This window comes from Petromyzon marinus, chromosome 59 (genome assembly GCF_048934315.1).
Source record: "Petromyzon marinus isolate PM22_M1 ecotype Great Lakes invasive population chromosome 59, UKy_Petmar_22M1.pri1.0, whole genome shotgun sequence".
Taxonomy (NCBI): domain Eukaryota; kingdom Metazoa; phylum Chordata; class Hyperoartia; order Petromyzontiformes; family Petromyzontidae; genus Petromyzon; species Petromyzon marinus.
The window spans coordinates 1,526,955-1,548,471 of NC_133725.1; the positions used below are offsets into that span (position 1 = coordinate 1,526,955).

The following is a 21,517-nucleotide window of genomic DNA, read 5'->3' on the forward strand; positions in this document are numbered from 1 at the left end:
CTGGGAGCTAAGATGCACTTTTAAATCATCATCGTCTAGATTGACAAACTCATTTTTATAGGTTGTTGTCCTTCCCCCGCACCTCTGATCAGCACGGCTGGCTAAGTACGGTGCGAAAGAAGTCCAACTCACATACGTACATATTGCACAGGTGGCTGCCAAACTCCCTTCCTTCCCGTGGGTGGGCAATAACGCGGTCTCCCACATTGTTCCGTCTGTACGGGGATAGCGCGTTTCCCCCTCGCACGCGTGAGTTTTCTCCGGGAGCTCTGGTTTCCTCTCACATCTTAATACCTAGAGGGCCGCAGAGCTTGGGGCAATTGTTGGTGGCTCCGGCTCCTCACTACCACGTGACTGCTGCTGCTGCCTTCCCACTCCCTCGTCTGTGTGGTTCCTCCTCCTGGCGCCTCTGAGTCGTCCTCTCTCTCTGAGTCGTCCTCTCTCTCTCTGAGTCGTCCTCTCTCTCTCTCTGAGTCGTCTTCTCTCTCTCTCTCTCTGAGTCGTCCTCTCTCCCTCTCTCTCTGAGTCGTCCTCTCTCTCTCTGAGTCGTCCTCTCTCTCTGAGTCGTCCTCTCTCTCTCTGAGTGGTCCTCTCTCTCTGAGTCGTCCTCTCTCTCTCTGAGTCGTCCTCTCTCTCTGAGTCGTCCTCTCTCTCTCTCTGAGTCGTCCTCTTTCTCTGAGTCGTCCTCTCTCTCTCTCTGAGTCGTCCTCTCTCTCTCTGAGTCGTCCTCTCTCTCTCTGAGTCGTCCTCTCTCTCTCTGAGTCGTCCTCTCTCTCTGAGTCGTCCTCTCTCTCTGAGTCGTCCTCTCTCTTTCTGAGTCGTCCTCTCTCTCTGAGTCGTCCTCTCTCTCTCTCTGAGTCGTCCTCTCTCTCTGAGTCGTCCTCTCTCTCTCTCTGAGTCGTCCTCTCTCTCTCTGAGTCGTCCCTCTCTCTCTCTGAGTCATCCTCTCTCTCTTTCTCTGAGTCATCTCTGTCTCTCTGAGTCGTCCTCTCTCTCTCTGAGTCGTCCCTCTCTCTCTCTGAGTCGTCCTCTCTCTCTCTCTGAGTCGTCCTCTCTCTCTCTGAGTCGTCCTCTCTCTCTTTCTCTCTCTGAGTCGTCCTCTCTCTCTCTCTTTGAGTCGTCCTCTCTCTCTCTGAGTCGTCCCTCTCTCTCTCTGAGTCGTCCTCTCTCTCTCTCTTTGGGTCGTCCTCTCTCTCTCTTTGAGTCGTCCTCTCTCTCTGAGTCGTCCCTCTCTCTCTCTGAGTCGTCCTCTCTCTCTCTGAGTCGTCCTCTCTCTCTTTGAGTCGTCCTCTCTCTCTCTGAGTCGTCCTCTCTCTCTCTGAGTCGTCCTCTCTCTTTCTGAGTCGTTCTCTCTCTGAGTCGTCCTCTCTCTCTTTCTCTCTCTGAGTCTTCTCTCTCTCTGAGTCGTCCTCTCTCTCTCTGAGTCGTCCTCTCTCTCTCTGAGTCGTCCTCTCTCTCTTAGTCGTCCTCTCTCTCTCTCTGAGTCCTCCTCTCTCTCTCTCTGAGTTGTCCTATCTCTCTAAGTCGTCCTCTCTCTCTGAGTCGTCCTCTCTCTCTGAGTCGTCCTCTCTCTCTCTCTAAGTCGTCCTCTCTCTCTCTCTCTGAGTCGTCCCTTTCTCTCTCTCTCTGAGTCGTCCTCTCTCTCTCTCTCTGAGTCGTCCTCTCTCTCTGAGTCGTCCTCTCTCTCTCTAAGTCGTCCTCTCTCTCTCTCTGAGTCGTCCTCTCTCTCTCTCTGAGTCGTCCTCTCTCTCTCTCTCTGAGGCGTCCTCTCTCTCTCTCTCTGAGTCGTCCTCTCTCTCCCTGAGTCGTCCTCTCTCTCTCCGAGTCGTCCTCTCTCTCTGAGTCGTCTTCTCTGTCTCTCTCTGAGTCGTCCTCTCTCTCTGAGTCGTCCACTCTCTCTCTGAGTCGTCCTCTCTCTCTCTGAGTCGTCCTCTCTCTCTGAGTCGTCCTCTCTCTCTCTCTGAGTTGTCCACTCTCTCTCTCTCTACGAGAGCGGATACCGCAGCGTGCTAACCATTTCGCCACCGCTCCTCCCCCCCCTACACACACACAAATCGCTTAACTGGAATCTCACAGCAGCAGCAGCAGCAAGCATCGCCACCCCTACTGCGAATTCGATTATTTTGCTGCTATAAATGTCCACGTGATGGTGGTGGTGATGATGATGACGACGACGACGATAAGCTACTTCGTTATCATTTGTGATGGGCAGGTCGCTTCTGACAAAGACGATAATGGCCTTTATATCAGGCAAGATAAAAAAACATTGTCTTTGTTTATCTTCCATATACTGTGCCACTCTTCCTATCGTTTTTGTGTAATTGTGTTTGTTGTTGTTGTTGTTATTATTTGCTGTGACCGGACATCTGCGACAACAAAGAGCTTCATAGCTCATCAGATTCCTTCTCCTTCGGTCTAAACAAACCTTTATCATTCTGCCCCCCCCCCCCCAATTTTTTTAAAATGAGTTTCTGAGTCTAGACGGTGAGCGTAATGGTAACACAAAATAATTACAATGTAGAATTATATTTAAACACGCAGGTAGCTTGTTCACTTGACCCCGCGATCTTAATCTTCCTAATTACCCGCGGCCGCTGTCGTTAGCGCGAGTGGCAGGCGCACGCAGAGTGGATTTAAACAAAATCGTTGCGTTGATTTATTTATATACACACATATATACAGTATATAGAACGCTGCTACATCATCGGGGTCGTGACTATCAACGTAGACCTCTCGTCTCTTGCGTTGTCTTCGTGTGTGTTGTGTGCGTCTTGTTGTGTGTTCACGCGTGCGTGTGCGTGTGTGTGTGTCCTTGTAGTTGCAGGTGCTCGCTGCTAACAGCGCTTGCCCCGGAAACAGTCTGTTAAGGCTATACGGGGGATCTTTGTCTTTGTGTGTGTGTCACGTGGTGCACTCAGCGGTCATCTCAGTGAGTGAACTCACGTTACCTGGGCGTGTTCTGTGACCTCCTGCCAGCGGGCCTTCGATACCTCTCGTGAAAGCCTCAAAGTTCACCCAGCATGGCAAATGAGTACCTAGTGCCGAGTGTAACCATCCCTACTGGGGAGACAAAGGCGGTCGGGCGTGGTGCTGGTCACCCTCGTGTACCGTTCCGGCCTTCGTAGGCGCTGCTACTCGCTAGCAGCACTCGGCCTCGGCAATCTGTTGGTGAAGGCGCTGCACGTTGCAGCTAAAGGCGCAGCACTGCAATTGCCGGAGGAAGGGTCCCCACTTAGAGGGAGCTCTCTCTCTGGAGAGAGTGGACCACCACTACCACGTGACTTTTCTTTCGTGTTGTGCGCGGTGCGTTTAGCGCCACAGCGCGTGGATTTTGTGTTGCTGGTGACTTTGTGTATTTCATATCGGAATCGCTTCCAGTGCTGTTGGCTGCTGGCGGAAATGAAAGTTGTTTAAAAGGCAAGTCTAGTGAGAGTGGAGAGAGTGAGAGAAAGAGAGGGGAGAGAGAGGAGAGAGAGATAATGAGATAGGAGAGAGAGTGGAGAGAGCGGGAGAGCGTTTTGAGTTTTGAAACACTTTCATTGCTGCCAGCAGCGAAAGCACTGGAGCCGATTTCCATACAAAGTCACGTGGAGTACAGCGTCACGCGTGCACGTCACAGACACTACCCACGTGACGCGTGGCGCTGCACGTGCCACGCGCAACACGAACACCGCGTCGTTACGCTGTGCCACGAGCGACGAATCACCTCGTTACAGACGACGAATAACCTCGTTACAGACGACGAATAACCTCGTTACAGACGACGAATCACCTCGTTACAGACGACGAATAACCTCGTTACAGACGACGAATCACCTCGTTACAGACGACGAATAACCTCGTTACAGACGACGAATCACCTCGTTACAGACGACGAATAACCTCGTTACAGACGACGAATAACCTCGTTACAGACGACGAATAACCTCGTTACAGACGACGAATCACCTCGTTACAGACGAAGAATAACCTCGTTACAGATGACGAATCAGCTCGTTACAAAGTAAAGTTCAGAAATCCGTTAGCGCTGGTGCAGAGGGCTTGACCGGCCCCCACCACCGTCCACGAAACACGCGAATTGGAGCGCTCCACGTGCTCCACGTGCTCCACGTGCTCCACGTGCTCCACGTGCTCCAGCTCGAGCACGTGGAGCGCCCCACGTGCTCCACGTGGAAAGCTCCACGTGCTCCAGCTGGAGTGCTCCAAGTGCTCCAGCTGGAGTGCTCCACGTGCTCCAGCTGGAGTGCTCCACGTGCTCCAGCTGGAGCGCTCCACGTGCTCCAGCTGGAGTGCTCCACGTGCCCCACGTGCTCCAGCTGGAGTGCTCCACGTGCTCCACGTGCCCCACGTGCCCCAGCTGGAGCGCTCCACGTGCTCCACGTGCTCCAGCTGGAGCCGCGCCTAGAGGAGGCCCCTCGGCATCGGCACCACCGCAGAGCAGCCGCCAGTGTCGCCTTGCGGCATCTTTCTCCTGCCCCTGTGAACTGCCTTGGCCACAGACGAAGTCTGCAAGTCCGTGGCGCTTCTCAGCCTGGGTGAGGCGCCCCCTCTCCCACACGGGAAACTGATTTTATAAAAGAAGAAGCCGCCTCCAGTCTCCTGAGCATGGACCCCACCAAAGCCGGAACGTTGGGGTCGAGCCGCGGACACCCCGAGGAGCGGTGGGGACAGATCCTCCGGAGACCCCCCGGGGAATGGGGAGATTCGGCTGAGCCACACGGCCGAAAGCAGCGTCATCATCATCATATGGTGATGATAATGATGATGCCCCACTTTCGTTGAGCTATCATTTGCGATAGCCAGGTCAGGGCTTCTGAAACCGAGCTACACAGCCCAGTGGCGGGGCCTTACCTAGTAAGATAAAAAAAAAACTACATATAAATGTTTAATGGTAAAAAGTAGTTTCACCTGTCACGCCATCGAGTCGAATCGGCGAACTTGTGGCTCGTGATTCCAAGCAGCGCTACGAACCGCTACACCGCCAATGTGGCGAATTCCCCAGCGTCTCCCCGAGCATGAACACTCTACAGGGAATTCCTCTACTTACGACCGTTCGACTTACGATCTTTCATAGACACGAACAAATCCGGTTCGTACGTCCAGTTGGCTGTTCGGACCGAGCGTCGTGAGTTCAACCACCGCGCAATAGATGGCGGTGGTGGCATCTACATCTGCAGAAGGTGAAGAACCATTGGCATCTACATCTGTAGAACGTGAAGAACCAGTGGCATCTACATCTGCAGATCATTAATAACCAGTGGCATCTACATCTGCAGAACGTGAAAAACCAGTGGCATCTACATCTGTAGAACGTTAATAACCAGTGGCATCTACATCTGCAGAACGTGAAGAACCAGTGGCATCTACATCTGCAGAACGTGAATAACCAGTGACATCTACATTTGCAGAACGTTAAGAACCAGTGGCATCTACATCTATAGAACGTGAAGAACCAATGGCATCTACATCTGCAGAACGTTAAGAACCAGTGGCATCTACATCTACAGAACGTGAAGAACCAATAGCATCTACATCTGTAGAACGTGAAGAACCAGTGGCATCTACATCGACAAAACGTGTAGAACCAGTGGCATCTACATCTGCAAAACGTGAAGAACCAGTGGCATCTACATGTACAGAACGTGAAGAACCAATGGTATCTACATCTGCAGAACGTTAAGAACCAGTGGCATCTACATCTACAGAACGTGAAGAACCAGTGGCATCTACATCTTTAGAACGTGAAGAACCAGTGACATTTCCATCTGCAGAACGTGAAAAACCAGTGGCATCTACATCGGCAGAACGTGAAGAACCAGTGGCATCTACATCTGCAGAACGTGAAGAACCAGTGGCATCTACATCTGGAGAACGTGAATAACCAGTGGCATCTACATCTGCAGAAATCGAAGAACCAGTAGCATCTTCATCTGCAGAACGTGAAGAACCAGTGGCATCTACATCGACAGAACGTGAAGAACCAGTGGCATCTACATCTGCAGAACGTGAAGAGCCAGTGGCATCTACATCTGTAGAACGTGAATAACCAGTGGCATCTACATCTGCAGAAATCGAAGAATCAGTAGCATCTTCATCTGCAGAACGTGAAGAACCCGTGGCATCTACATTTGCAGAACGTGAAGAACCAGTAGCATCTTCATCTACAGAACGTTAAGAACCAGTGGCATCTACATCTACAGAACGTGAAGAACCAGTGGAATCTACATTCCACAGAACGTGAAGAACCAGTGGCATCTACATCTGCAGAACGTGAAAAACCAGTGGCATCTACATCTGTAGAACGTTAATAACCAGTGGCATCTACATCTGCAGAAATCGAAGAACCAGTAGCATCTTCATCTGCAGAACGTGAAGAACCAGTGGCATCTACATCTGCAGAACGTGAAGAACCAGTGGCATCTACATCTGCAGAACGTGAAGAACCAGTGGCATCTACATCGACAGAACGTGAAGAACCAATGGCATTTACATCTGCAGAACGTGAAAAACCAGTGGCATCTACATCTGTAGAACGTTAATAACCAGTGGCTTTCTACATCTGCAGAAATCGAAGAACCAGTAGCACCTTCATCTGCAGAACGTTAATAACCAGTGTCATCTTCATCTGCAGAACGTGAAGAACCAATAGCATCTACATCTGCAGAACGTGAAGAACCAGTGGCATCTACATGCACAGAACGTGAAGAACCAATGGTATCTACATTTGCAGAACGTTAAGAACCAGCGGCATCTACATGTACAGAACGTGAAGAACCAATGGCATCTACATCTAAAGAACGTGAAGAACCAGTGGCATCTTCATCTGCAGAACGTGAAGAACCAGTGGCATCTACATGTACAGAACGTGAAGAACCAGTGGCATCTTCATCTGCAGAACGTGAAGAACCAGTGGCATCTACATCTGTAGAACGTGAAGAACCAGTGGCATCTACATCTGCAGAAATCGAAGAACCAGTAGGATCTTCATCTGCAGAACGTGAAGAACCAGTGGCATCTTCATCTGCAGAACGTGAAGAACCAGTGGCATCTACATCTGCAGAACGTGAAAAACCAGTGGCATCTACATCTGCAGAACGTGAAGAACCAGTGGCATCTACATCTGCAGAACGTGAAGAACCAGTGGCATCTACATCTGCAGAACGTGAAGAACCAGTGGCATCTACATCTGCAGAAATCGTAGAACCAGTGGCATCTACATCTGTAGAACGTGAAGAACCAGTAGCATCTTCATCTGCAGAACGTGAAGAACCAGTGGCATCTACATCTACAGAACGTGTAGAACCAGTGGCATCTACATCTGCAGAACGTGAAGAACCAGTGGCATCTACATCTGTAGAACGTGTAGAACCAGTAGCATCTACATCTACAGAACGTGAAGAACCAGTGGCATCTACATCTACATAACGTGTAGAACCAGTGGCATCTACATCTACAGAACGTGTAGAACCAGTGGCATCTACATCTACAGAACGTGTAGAACCAGTGGCATCTACATCTGCAGAACGTGAAGAACCAGTGGCATCTACATCTGTAGAACGTGTAGAACCAGTGGCATCTACATCTACAGAACGTGAAGAACCAGTGGCATTTACATCTACAGAACGTGTAGAACCAGTGGCATCTACATCTACAGAACGTGAAGAACCAGTGGCATCTACATCTACAGAACGTGTAGAACCAGTGGCATCTTCATCTGTTTAGTGTACAACACGTTTGTAATCGACAGGAGTAAAGTTGGGGCTGATGAACAAATCGACTAATGAACAGACCTCTGGAACGCACCTCGTTATTAAGTAGAGGAGTCCCCTGTTTCAGTCATACATCTCCCGTAATCAAACATCGTAAATATTGTGTTTGCTGTGTTTTGTATTTGACAGATGATGGAGTTGATGATGCTGGTGATTGTGATGATGATGAAGAAGGCTCGTCCACAGTGATGGAGAGGACACTCAAGATGAGTGGTCCACACACGGCCTGGTGGATCGTCTTGACTTGTGTCTCGTGGAGACATGCGGCAGGTTGGTCATCAACGTCACACCGCATCAACGTCACACCGCATCAACGTCACACCGCATCAACGTCACACCGCATCAACGTCACAACGCAACAACGTCACACCGCAACAACGTCACACCGCAACAACGTCACACCGCATCAACGTCACACCGCATCACCGTCACACCGCATCAACGTCACACCGCATCAACGTCACACCGCGTCACCGTCACACCGCATCAACGTCACACCGAATCAACATCACACCGCGTCACCGTCACACCGCCTCAACGTCACACCGCATCAACGTCACACCGCATCAACGTCACACCGCGTCACTGTCACACCGCATCAACGTCACACCGCAACAACGTCACACCGCATCAACGTCACACCGCATCAATGTCACATCGCAACAACGTCACACCGCATCAACGTCACACCGCATCAACGTCACACCGCATCAACGTCACAACGCAACAACGTCACACCGCATCAACGTCACACCGCAACAACGTCACACCGCATCAACGTCACACCGCATCACCGTCACACCGCAACAACGTCACACCACGTCAACGTCACACTGTATCACCGTCACAACGCATCAACGTCACACCGCATCAACGTCACGCCGCGTCACCGTCACACTGCATCAACGTCACACCGCATCAACGTCACACCACATCACCGTCACACCGCATCAACGTCACACTGCAACAACGTCACACCGCAACGTCACAACGCAACAACGTCACACCGCATCAACGTCACACCCCAACAACGTCACACCGTATCAACGTCACACCGCATCAACGTCACACCGCATGAACGTCACACCGCATCAATGTCACACCGCAACAACGTCACAACGCAACAACGTCACACCGCGTCACCGTCACACCGTAACAACGTCACACCCAAACAACGTCACACCGCATCAACGTCACACCGCATCTCCGTCACACCGCATCAACGTCACACCGCAACAACGTCACACCGCAACGTCACACCGCGTCACCGTAATAACGTCACACCGATTCTGCTGACGCTGCCACTGCTGCCGCTGCTGCGTTGGCAGCGGTGCACAAGCAGAAGCGGATTATTTATTTATTTCTGGAGGAATCCGATGTGCTGTGAAGCTCTTTTTTTGCTGCAGCAGCATCAGCAGCATCAGCAGCAGCAGCAGCATCAGCAGCAGCAGCATCAGCAGCAGCATCAGCAGCAGCATCATCAGCAGCAGCATCAGCAGCAGCATCATCAGCAGCAGCATCAGCAGCATCAGCAGCATCAGCAGCAGCATCAGCAGCATCATCAGCATCAGCAGCAGCAGCGTTGTTCTTGTTTGAGGCTGAGTCGACCTACGTTAGTCTATGGGCAGTGTTAGTCTATGGGCAGTGTTGAGTCTATGGGCAGTGTTGAGTCTATGGGCAGTGTTGAGTCTATGGGCAGTGTTGAGTCTATGGGCAGTGTTGAGTCTATGGGCAGTGTTGAGTCTATGGTCAGTGTTAGCCTATGGGCAGTGTTTGTGTGTGAATGTTGAACTTCACCGCACATCGCCAGACTGCGCTAATGGGCACGCGAGCTCTCAGCTTTGGCGACGAGCTTCCTGGGGAGGCCTCGTTCATTGTCGGCGGGGGGAGGGGGGCAGCGGGTGTTGGTTGAATGGGGGGCCCGCAGTGGGGAACCGGGGGGTTAGGGGGGGAGCCGCGGGGGAGCCGGGGTGGCGGGGGGGGCTGTGGGGGGGGAGGGGTTAATGAACAACGCGAGAACCGGGCGGATGCAGCGCGCTCAGCCGTTATCACGCTTCCAACCCACAATCATATTTACAATCCCACGTGGATAGGAATTAATTTTAATTAGGTTGTTTTTTTGTTTGGTACTCTCTCGATGTATCTCTCTCTGCATGAATGTCAGTGGGATGCCGCGATGGTGAGAGAGGTGTTACATATCTCGCTCTCTCCATCTTCCTCGCCATATCTCCCTCGCCTGCAAGCAGGAGGTCGTAGGTTCCGATCCAGGACCCTGGCGATGCCTGTTGTGTATTCGGTGTTCGCATGTTCTCCCCGTAGTCCATGCGTCTCTATGTATCTTCATGGGTTTCTGTGTATCTCTATGGGTCTCTATGTATCTACATGGGTCTCTGTGTATCTCTATGGGTCTCTATGTATCTACATGGGTCTCTGTGTATCTACATGGGTCTCTATGTATCTACATGGGTCTCTGTGTATCTCTATGGGTCTCTGTGTATCTATGGGTCTCTGTGTATCTACATTGGTCTCTATGTATCTACATGGGTATCTATGTATCTACATGGGTCTCTGTGTATCTCTATGGGTCTCTGTGTATCTACATTGGTCTCTGTGTCTTATGTCTCTCCTTGGGTCTCTATGTATCTCTTTGGGTCACTATGTATCTATGGGTCTCTGTGTATCTATGGGTCTCTGTGTATCTCTATGGATCTCTGTGTATCTCGATGGGTCTCTATCTCTAGGAGTCTCTATGTATATATGGGTATCTGTGTATGTACATTGCTCTCTGTGTCTCTATGTCTCTCCTTGGGTCTCTGTGTATCTCTATGGGTCTCTGTGTATCTCTATGGGTATCTGTGTATCTCTATGGATCTCTGTGTATCTACATGGGTCTCTGTGTATCTCTATGGGTCTCTGTGTATCTCGATGGGTCTCTATCTCTAGGAGTCTCTATGTATATATGGGTATCTGTGTATGTACATTGCTCTCTGTGTCTCTATGTCTCTCCTTGGGTCTCTGTGTATCTCTATGGGGCTCTGTGTATCTCTATGGGTCTCTGTGTATCTCTATGGGTCTCTGTATATCTCGATGGGTCTCTTTGTATCTCGTTGCGTCTGTGTATTCTGATGGGTCTCCATGCATCTATATGGGTTTCTGCGTATCTCTCGGGGTCTCTGTGTCTCTATGTGTATCTGTGTATCTCAATGAGTCTCTATGTGTCTCCATTAGTCTCTGTGTAAGTCTAGGGGTCTCTGTGTCACTATGTGTCTCTGTGTATCTCGATGAATCTCTATGTGTCTCCATGAGTCTCTGTGTAAGTCTAGTGGTCTCTGTGTCTCTATGAGTCTCTGTGTATCTCGATGTGTCTCTATATGTCTCCATGAGTCTCTGTGTATCTCTAGGGGCCTCTGTGTCTCTATGAGTCTCTGTGTATCTCGATGTGTCTCTATATGTCTCCATGAGTCTCTGTGTATCTCTAGGGGCCTCTGTGTCTCTATGTGTCTCCATGAGTCTCTGTGTATCTCTAGGGGTCTCTGTGTCTCTATGTGTCTCTCTGTATCTCGATGAGTCTCTATGTGTCTCCATGAGTCTCTGTGTATCTCTAGAGGTCTCTGTGTCTCTATGTGTCTCTGTGTATCTCGATGAGTCTCTATGTGTCTCCATGAGTCTCTGTGTATCTCTAGGGGTCGCTGTGTCTCTATGAGTCTCTATGTATCTCGATGAGTCTCTATATGTCTCCATGAGTCTCTGTGTATCTCTAGGGTCTCTGTGTCTCTATGTGTCTCTGTGTATCTCGATGTGTCTCTATGTGTCTCCATGAGTCTCTGTGTATCTCTAGGGGTCTCTGTGTCTCTATGAGTCTCTGTGTATCTCGATGTGTTTCTATGTGTCTCCATGAGTCTCTGTGTATCTCTAGGGGTCTCTGTGTCTCTATGAGTCTCTATGTATTTCGATGAGTCTCTATATGTCTCCATGGGTCTCTGTATATCTCTAGGTGTCTCTGTGTCTCTATGCATCTCGATGAGTCTCTATGTGTCTCCATTGGTGTCTGTGTATCTCTAGGGGTCTCTGTGTCTCTATGAGTCTCTATGTATCTCGATGAGTCTCTATATGTCTCCATGAGTCTCTGTGTATCTCTAGGGGTCTCTGTGTCTCTATGAGTCTCTGTGTATCTCGATGAGTCTCTATTTGTCTCCATGAGTCTCTGTGTATCTCTAGGGGTTTCTGTGTCTCTATGAGTCTCCATGCATCTCGATGAGTCTCTATATGTCTCCATGGGTCTCTGTGTATCTCTAGGGGTCTCTGTGTCTCTATGAGTCTTTGTGTATCTCGATGAGTCTCTATGTGTCTCCATGAGTCCCTGTGTATCTCTAGGGGTCTCTGTGTCTCTATGAGTCTCTATGTATCTCGATGAGTCTCTATGTGTCTCCATGAGTCTCTGTGTATCTCTAGGGGTCTCTGTGTCTCTATGAGTCTCTATGTATCTCAATGAGTTTCTATGTGTCTCCAATGGGTCTCTGTGTATCTCTAGGGGTCTCTGTGTCTCTATGAGTCTCTATATATCTCGATGAGTCTCTGTGTGTCTCCATGAGTCTCTGTGTATCTCTAGGGGTCTCTGTGTCTCTATGAGTCTCTATGTATCTCGATGAGTCTCTATGTGTCTCCAATGGGTCTCTGTGTATCTCTAGGGGTCTCTATGAGTCTCTATGTATCTCAATGAGTCTCTATGTGTCTCCAATGGGTCTCTGTGTATCTCTAGGGGTCTCTGTGTCTCTATGTGTCTCTCTGTATCTCGATGAGTCTCTATGTGTCTCCATGAGTCTCTGTGTATCTCTAGAGGTCTCTGTGTCTCTATGTGTCTCTGTGTATCTCGATGAGTCTCTATGTGTCTCCATGAGTCTCTGTGTATCTCTAGGGGTCGCTGTGTCTCTATGAGTCTCTATGTATCTCGATGAGTCTCTATATGTCTCCATGAGTCTCTGTGTATCTCTAGGGTCTCTGTGTCTCTATGTGTCTCTGTGTATCTCGATGTGTCTCTATGTGTCTCCATGAGTCTCTGTGTATCTCTAGGGGTCTCTGTGTCTCTATGAGTCTCTGTGTATCTCGATGTGTTTCTATGTGTCTCCATGAGTCTCTGTGTATCTCTAGGGGTCTCTGTGTCTCTATGAGTCTCTATGTATTTCGATGAGTCTCTATATGTCTCCATGGGTCTCTGTATATCTCTAGGTGTCTCTGTGTCTCTATGCATCTCGATGAGTCTCTATGTGTCTCCATTGGTGTCTGTGTATCTCTAGGGGTCTCTGTGTCTCTATGAGTCTCTATGTATCTCGATGAGTCTCTATATGTCTCCATGAGTCTCTGTGTATCTCTAGGGGTCTCTGTGTCTCTATGAGTCTCTGTGTATCTCGATGAGTCTCTATTTGTCTCCATGAGTCTCTGTGTATCTCTAGGGGTTTCTGTGTCTCTATGAGTCTCCATGCATCTCGATGAGTCTCTATATGTCTCCATGGGTCTCTGTGTATCTCTAGGGGTCTCTGTGTCTCTATGAGTCTTTGTGTATCTCGATGAGTCTCTATGTGTCTCCATGAGTCCCTGTGTATCTCTAGGGGTCTCTGTGTCTCTATGAGTCTCTATGTATCTCGATGAGTCTCTATGTGTCTCCATGAGTCTCTGTGTATCTCTAGGGGTCTCTGTGTCTCTATGAGTCTCTATGTATCTCAATGAGTTTCTATGTGTCTCCAATGGGTCTCTGTGTATCTCTAGGGGTCTCTGTGTCTCTATGAGTCTCTATATATCTCGATGAGTCTCTGTGTGTCTCCATGAGTCTCTGTGTATCTCTAGGGGTCTCTGTGTCTCTATGAGTCTCTATGTATCTCGATGAGTCTCTATGTGTCTCCAATGGGTCTCTGTGTATCTCTAGGGGTCTCTATGAGTCTCTATGTATCTCAATGAGTCTCTATGTGTCTCCAATGGGTCTCTGTGTATCTCTAGGGGTCTCTGTGTCTCTATGAGTCTCTATGTATCTCGATGAGTCTCTATGTGTCTCCATGAGTCTCTGTGTATCTCTCGGGGTCTCTGTGTCTCTATGAGTCGCTATGTATCTCGATGAGTCTCTATGTGTCTCCAATGGGTCTCTGTGTATCTGTAGGGGAATAACTCACGAACTCCATTCACGGGAAGGCGCCCGAGTCTGGACTCGAACCGAGGCGCTTCTTGCTGTGAACCACCACAAACGTATTATCTCTCCAGCGTCGTGTGTGTGTGTGTGTGTTACAGGGGGGGATAGCCACGGAGATGTGGGACCTGCGTTCTTGGAGGAGCCCCAAGATGTCGTTTACTCCGTGGGGTCTAAGACAGACAGAGTGTCATTCCGGTGTCTTGCAAGTGGATCACCACCTCTCACTCACCGGTAAGTGACACCTTCCATCATTATCATCAGCAAGCATCACCATCAGCATCAATATCATCACCATAAGCATCTTCACCATCATCAGCAGCATCTTCACCATCAGCATCAATATCATCAGCATCTTCACCACCGTCATCATCATCATCAGCATCTTCACCATCAGCATCATCATCATCTTCACCATCAGCATCAATATCATCATCATCATCATCATCAGCATCTTCACCATCATCATCAGAATCTTCACCATCAGCATCAATATCATCACCATCAGCATCTTTGCCATCAGCATCAATATCATCAGCATCTTCATCATCATCAGCATCTTCGCCATCAGCATCTTCACCATCATCATCACCATCAGCATCAATATCATCATCAGCATCTTCACCATCAGCATCAATATCATCACCATCAGCATCCTTGCCATCAGCATCTTCACCAACATCAGCATCTTCGGCATCTTCACCATCAGCATCATCAGCAGCATCATCACCATCAGCATCCATAAAATAAATTGTGGGTTACATTGCATAAATGTGAATGTGTCTTGAAACCAGGCACCACCAGCCGACACAGCCAATGATGAATGTTTGTCACGTAAACAAAACGTGCCTACTAGTTACTATTTCAGCACTAACCAGTGTCGCTGGTGATCACAACAACAACAACAACCAACTTCATCAGGCGATTAGCCCGATTTGAAGTGGTAACTAATTCGCACGTTTTGTTTACGCGACAAACCTTACGAATTGGCCAGCACCACTCCCGACGGCCTTTGCCCCCCCCCCCCCAATACCCAAAACACGCCGCGATTATCCACTCACATGCGCGCACACAAAGACACACACACACACGTGTCAACAAGGACAAACACACCGCCTGTACAGCCTGTAACGGACTGTCAGGGCAAGTGCTGTTCGCGAGCACCTATCAAGGCTGGAACGGCACACGAAGCGGGGTGGGTGGCCAGCACCACGCCCGGCCGTCTTTGTCTTCCCAGCGAGTTGAGCGCCCCCACAACCCCCGTTGCGGTTAGCTCATGAAAAAAAAAAAACACACACGCACACACACTCTCAAAATTAGCATTCGCCGCTCAGTCACCCGTTGCACGCGAGGAAGCTATCGCATTTAGGCAGCATTCGAAATGATCCGTGCCGCTGTTCCCGGCCACTCCGTGGACTGCACCGGTCGCCTGCTGCCACGCGCCGTTTGCTTAAGTGGCAGCGCTTCAAAATAAATGAATGCAAACGCACAACAAGCGCGCGCGCGCGCGCGCGTAAATACCAACAACAACAACAGCAGCAGCAGCAGCAGACAAAGATCACCCGTGTAGCCTCGGCCACACTGGTAAGGCAAGTGCCATTCGCGAGCAGCGCCTATGAAGGCTACCGGCACTGTGGCACACGAGGGGGTGGGTGGCCAACCAAACCACGCCGGGCCGCCTTTGTCTCCCCCAGTGGCGATGTTTACTACACAACCGCACCAGGAACTCAGTTGAGGCTGAGTCGACCTCGGAGAGGCCCAGGACCGGTTCGGGTAATAATCGTCACCGGTGCTGGCCGTGAATGGGAATCGAACCCGGGTGGCCGGGCTGGTAGCGCAGGGTAGCGCGCTAACCGCTGCACCACCGCTCTGCACACACACGCACAAGATAAAGACGCATATCCCCCCGTATAGCTTCCAACAGACTGTTGGGGCAAGTGCTGCTTGTAGCGCCGATGAAGGCCGGCACGGCACACGAGGGGGTGGGTGGGTGGGTGACCGAGCACCACGCCCGGCTGCCTTTGTCTCCCCAATGCTTATTGATGTTTTTACCGCACCCGGCATTCGAGGGAATCATCGTCACAGACGCAGAGCAGCTGTGCGACGCCGCTGCTGCTGCTGTGGTTTCGCCTAGGGCACGGGTCGCCATCCAAATGAACAACACGTGGAATTTTATGTTAGAATTTGTTAACCCCCCACCCCCGCCCCCCTCTCATTATTTCAAGAGTCGCGATGCAATCGTTAAAGAGCCGCGCGTGGCTCAGGAGTCCCAGGTTGCCGATCCTCGGCTCTGTCCCATAGGAGCAGATGTAGTCGACATTGTCACGGTTACATGGAACAGATGGAGATTAGTCCACCCACGGGTAGGACGGGAGTGAGATGGAACAGATGCAGATTAGTCCACACACGGGTAGGAAGGGAGTGAGTGTGGAACAGATGGAGATTAGTCCACCCACGGGGTGGAAGTGAGTGAGATGGAACAGATGGAGATTAGTCCACCCACGGGTAGGAAGGGAGTGAGATGTAACAGATAGAGATTAGTCCACCCACGGGTAGGAAGGGAGTGAGATGGAACAGATGCAGATTAGTCCACCCACGGGTAGGAAGGGAGTGAGTGTGGAACAGATGGAGATTAGTCCACCCACGGGTAGGAAGGGAGTGAGATGGAACAGATGGAGATTAGTCCACCCACAGGTAGGAAGGGAGTGAGATGGAACAGATGGAGATTAGTCCACCCACGGGTAGGAAGGGAGTGAGATGGAACAGATGGAGATTAGTCCACCCACGGGTAGGAATGGAGTGAGATGGAACAGATGGAGATTAGTCCACCCACGGGTAGGAAGGGATGAGATGGAACAGATGGAGATTAGTCCACCCACGGGTAGGAAGGGAGTGGGATGGAACAGATGCAGATTAGTACACCCACGGGTAGGAAGGGAGTGAGATGTAACAGATGCAAATTAGTCCACACACGGGTAGGAAGGGAGTGAGATAGAACAGATGGAGATTAGTCCACCCACGGGTAGGAAGAAAGTGAGATGTAACAGATGCAGATTAGTCCACACACTTCGCTGTACCACCTTCTCCCTAACAGAGCTGTATACAGGGTGCTTTAGAAAAATGTTAACACTTAGTATGTGACTATCGTTTTTATGGAGAAATAAACGGATAGTAATAACACTGTCACGTGATGACAAATGTCACTTTGATTTAAAGCTTTCGTGACTGCAGGGATTCATATTCTTGGTTCTTTCGGTAAAGTCACCACCGCGTAGAAGGGAAACAATAAAATAATACAAATATAAAACAATACAATTCTCACGACGTTTCGACTGCAACACAAGCAATCATCATCAGGTGTGAAAACCACAGCAATCAAATTTGAATTTTTTTTTTCAAATTAAAGGCTATACAAGGGGATCTTTGTCTCCGTTGTGTGTGTGTTGCGGGGAGCGTTAGCGTCGTGCTACGAACCTGGCGACTCGAGTTCGATTCCCGCTCACGGCCACCACCGGTGACGATTATCTGAACCGGTGCTGGGACTCTCCCCTAGGTCGACTCAGCCTCAAATAAGTACCCGGTGCGATGTGTAAGGATCGCCACTGGGGAGACAAAGGCGGCCGGGCGTGGTGCTGGCCACCCACCCCCTCGTGTGCCGTTTCCGGCTTTCATCGGGGCCGCTCTTTAACAGCACTTGCCCCCCAACAGTCTGGTGAGGCTATACGGGGGAGCTTTGTCTTTGTGTGGAGCGGTAGGCGCAGGGGTTAGAGGCACACCCGAGTCCAATTCTCCGCCCCTTTCCCCCAGCGCTCCCCCACTAGCCCCTCCCGCTCACCCCTCTTCATAGCCCCGCCCCGAGAGGCCTGTGCAGTTGCACCGCCTGCACACCGGACAGCCACGCCGCTGATTGCGCCATCACAGCTACTACTACTGCTACTACTACACGTGTAGTAGCAGTAGTAGTAGCTACTACACGTGCAGTAGTAGCAGTTACTACGCGTGTAGTAGCTCCTACTACAATCTGAGTACGACGTTTCGCCATGAATTACAACTCGCTTCATCAGGCGTGTCGGGTCCGTGGCTGGTTTAGCGACACATTTATATATTTACGCGATCCAACCCAACACAAATCTGTATTATGGATGATATTGGTCGCGAAAGTCTCCTACGTGTTAGACTGAGAACCAGGGATAGGTGACCCGAAGTCTGCTGCGATGATGATCACTCAATGAATGAACTCCATGTGCGATGTAATGTTACAATTTGGCAAATCAGGGCCCACACGCGAATACGTAACGGGGGGAGTTTGGGGACCTTCAACGTCCATCCGAGCGAAGTGAACGGCGCTGGTGAGATGTTAACTACCTCGCCTGGTATGCAGGAGGTCGTGGGTTCGATCCCGACCCTGACGCCTGTTGCTGTGTATTTGGAGATTGCGGTGTTTCCCTCTCTCCCTGTGGTGAGATGGTGGCGGTGGCGGTGGTGGTCGTGGTGGCGGTGGTGGTGGTGGCGGTGGTGGTGGTGGCGGTGGTGGTGGTGGCGGTGGTGGTGGTGGCGGTGGTGGTGGTGGCGGTGGCGGTGGTGGTGGTGGTGGTGGTGGCGGTGGCGGTGGTGGCGGTGGTGGTGGGGGTAGTGGTGGTGGTGGTGGTGGCGGTGGGGGTAGTGGTGGTGGTGGTGGTGGCGGTGGGGGTAGTGGTGGTGGTGGCGGTGGTGGTGGTGGTGGTGGCGGTGGTGGCGGCGGCGGTGGGGGTAGTGGTGGTGGCGGTGGGGGTAGTGGTGGCGGTGGTGGTGGTGGCGGTGGTGGTGGTGGTGGTGGTGGTGGCGGTGGTGGTGGTGGCGGTGGTGGCGGCGGCGGTGGTGGTGGTGGTGGGGGCAGTGGTGGTGGTGGCGGTGGTGGCATTGACGGCGGCGGTGGTGGTGGCGGCGTTAGCGGCGGTGGTGGTGGTGGCGGTGGTGGTGGGGGTGGCATTGACGGCGGCGGTGGTGGTGGCGGTGGTCAATCATTGTTGACGCATGCGGCCCTGCTCCTATTTAAAAGTTGTTAAAGTTTCAACGGCAACCGTCCTGAAAAAATAAATAAAACAATGAATAGAAAGTTATCTTGCAAAACAGATTCTAGCACGGCCTCAATGATTATTATTCTGCTTTGTCCCTTCGCGTCGACTGAAAAATAGCCGTGGCGGTGTCGGCGAACAAAAAATATAATAAATAATGATGATAAAGGCGCAGGCCCTGCAAGTGACAGGTAGCAGGCGGCACAGCAAATTGTGTGGACTAATCTCCATCTGTTCCACACTCCTTTTCCTTTCTTCGTTCGTTCCCCCCCCCTCCGCGGCCATCTCCACTTTGAGAATCATCGCGCGCTGAGATGATTTGTCTGCTGCCATACATGATCGCTACGTGTGGCGGTGCTGCTGGTGATGGTGATGATAATAATGTCAGCCACTGCTGCAATGATGAGCTCTCAGAATCTTAATTTGTGCTGGAGAAAATCCGAACAGCTATGAAGCTCTTTTCTCACAGATGTCCAGAAGAGGCACGGCGTCAGAACGCTACAACAACAAACAGCTACATAAACACGATAGGATTGAAAAGTATAGGAAAATCACTCAAATATATCTGAGTCTATGGGCAGTGTTGAGTCTGTGGGCAGTGTTGAGTCTATGGGCAGTGTTGAGTCTATGGGCAGTGTTGAGTCTGTGGGCAGTGTTGAGTCTATGGGCAGTGTTGAGTCTATGGGTAGTGTTGAGTCTATGGGCAGTGTTGAGTCTATGGGCAGTGTTGAGTCTATGGGCAGTGTTGAGCCTATGGGCAGTGTTGAGTCTATGGGCAGTGTTGAGTCTATGGACAGTGTTGAGTCTATGGGTAGTGTTGAGTCTATGGGCAGTGTTGAGTCTATGGGCAGTGTTGAGTCTATGGGCAGTGTTGAGTCTATGGGTAGTGTTGAGTCTATGGGTAGTGTTGAGTCTATGGGCAGTGTTGAGTTTACGGGCAGTGTTGAGTCTATGGGCAGTGTTGAGTCTATGGGTAGTGTTGAGTCTATAGGCAGTGTTGAGTCTATGGGCAGTGTTGAGTCTATGGGCAGTGTTTAGTCTATGGGCAGCGTTTAGTCTATGGGCAGTGTTGAGTCTATGGGCAGTGTTCAGTCTATGGGCAGTGTTCAGTCTATGGGCAGTGTTGAGTCTATGGGCAGTGTTGAGTCTATGGGTAGTGTTGAGTCTATGGGCAGTGTTGAGTCTATGGGCAGTGTTGAGTCTATGGGGAGTGTTGAGTCTATGGGCAGTGTTGAGTCTATGGGCAGTGTTGAGTCTATGGGCAGTGTTGAGTCTATGGGCAGTGTTGAGTCTATGGGCAGTGTTGAGTCTATGGGGAGTGGTGAGTCTATGGGCAGTGTTGAGTCTATGGGTAGTGTTGAGTCTATGGGCAGTGTTGAGTCTATGGGCAGTGTTGAGTCTATGGGCAGTGTTGAGTCTATGGGCAGTGTTGAGTCTATGGGGAGTGTTGAGTCTATGGGTAGTTGTTGAGTCTATGGGCAGTGTTGAGTCTATGGGCAGTGTTGAGTCTATGGGCAGTGTTGAGTCTATGGGCAGTGTTGAGTCTATGGGTAGTTGTTGAGTCTATGGGCAGTGTTGAGTCTATGGGCAGTGTTGAGTCTATGGGCAGTGTTGAGTCTATGGGCAGTGTTGAGTCTATGGGCAGTGTTGAGTCTATGGGCAGTGTTGAGTCTATGGGCAGTGTTGAGTCTATGGGCAGTGTTGAGTCTATGGGCAGTGTTGAGTCTATGGGCAGTGTTGAGTCTATGGGTAGTGTTGAGTCTATGGGCAGTGTTGAGTCTATGGGCAGTGTTGAGTCTATGGGTAGTGTTGAGTCTATGGGCAGTGTTGAGTCTATGGTGCGGGGGAAGGACAACAAACTAACAGACAATATCAGTTCTAAAGAGATTAGTTTTCAATCTATGACGAAAGTGCATAGCTCCCAGTGGCTTCCTAATATAGTAAGGAAGAGCGTTCCAGACGGCCGCAGAGGCAGCGCATCTGGAAGCGCCCTGGCCATCGGAAGTGATAGCTCAACGAAGGGGCTTTACACCATCACGTGGGCTTTACACCATCACGTGGGCTTTACACCATCACGTGGGCTTTACACCATCACGTGGGCTTTACACCATCACGTGGGCTTTACACCATCACGTGGGCTTTACACCATCACGTGGACATTCAAAGTAGCAGCCAAATACTCAAAACAATCTCGACTCCGAACAAGAGCCAACAGCTCAGTGTGGTTTTAAAACATTTATATTAAACCCTACTTCAAAAAAACTAATATTGTGTAACAATAACCTCTGTGTATGTACGTTTGCAGATGGGGGAGTGGTTGTGTAGCGGTTAGCGTGATGCACACAAACCCCGCGACCCGAGTTCGATTTACGATCACGGCCAACACTGGTGACGGTTATCTGAACCGGTCCTGGGCCTCCCCTAGGTCGACTCAGCCTCAAATGAGTACTTGGCGCGGTGTGTAAACATCGTCACTGGGAAGACAAAGGCGGTCGGGCGTGGTGCTGGCCACCCACCCC

At 50.6% G+C, this 21,517-nt stretch overlaps 1 protein-coding gene across 1 annotated transcript in view; it reads left to right on the forward strand.

Moving 5' to 3' along the window:
* LOC142905807 (contactin-5-like) overlaps positions 1-21,517 on the forward strand; it is a 98,700-nt gene that overhangs the window by 27,138 nt on the left and 50,045 nt on the right. Inside the window, exons 2-3 of the mRNA XM_076052937.1 lie at positions 7,899-8,039; positions 14,046-14,178. Of these exons, the coding sequence (XP_075909052.1) occupies positions 7,958-8,039; positions 14,046-14,178 (215 nt within the window). The 5' untranslated portion in view covers positions 7,899-7,957. The remainder of the gene's footprint in view (positions 1-7,898; positions 8,040-14,045; positions 14,179-21,517) is intronic.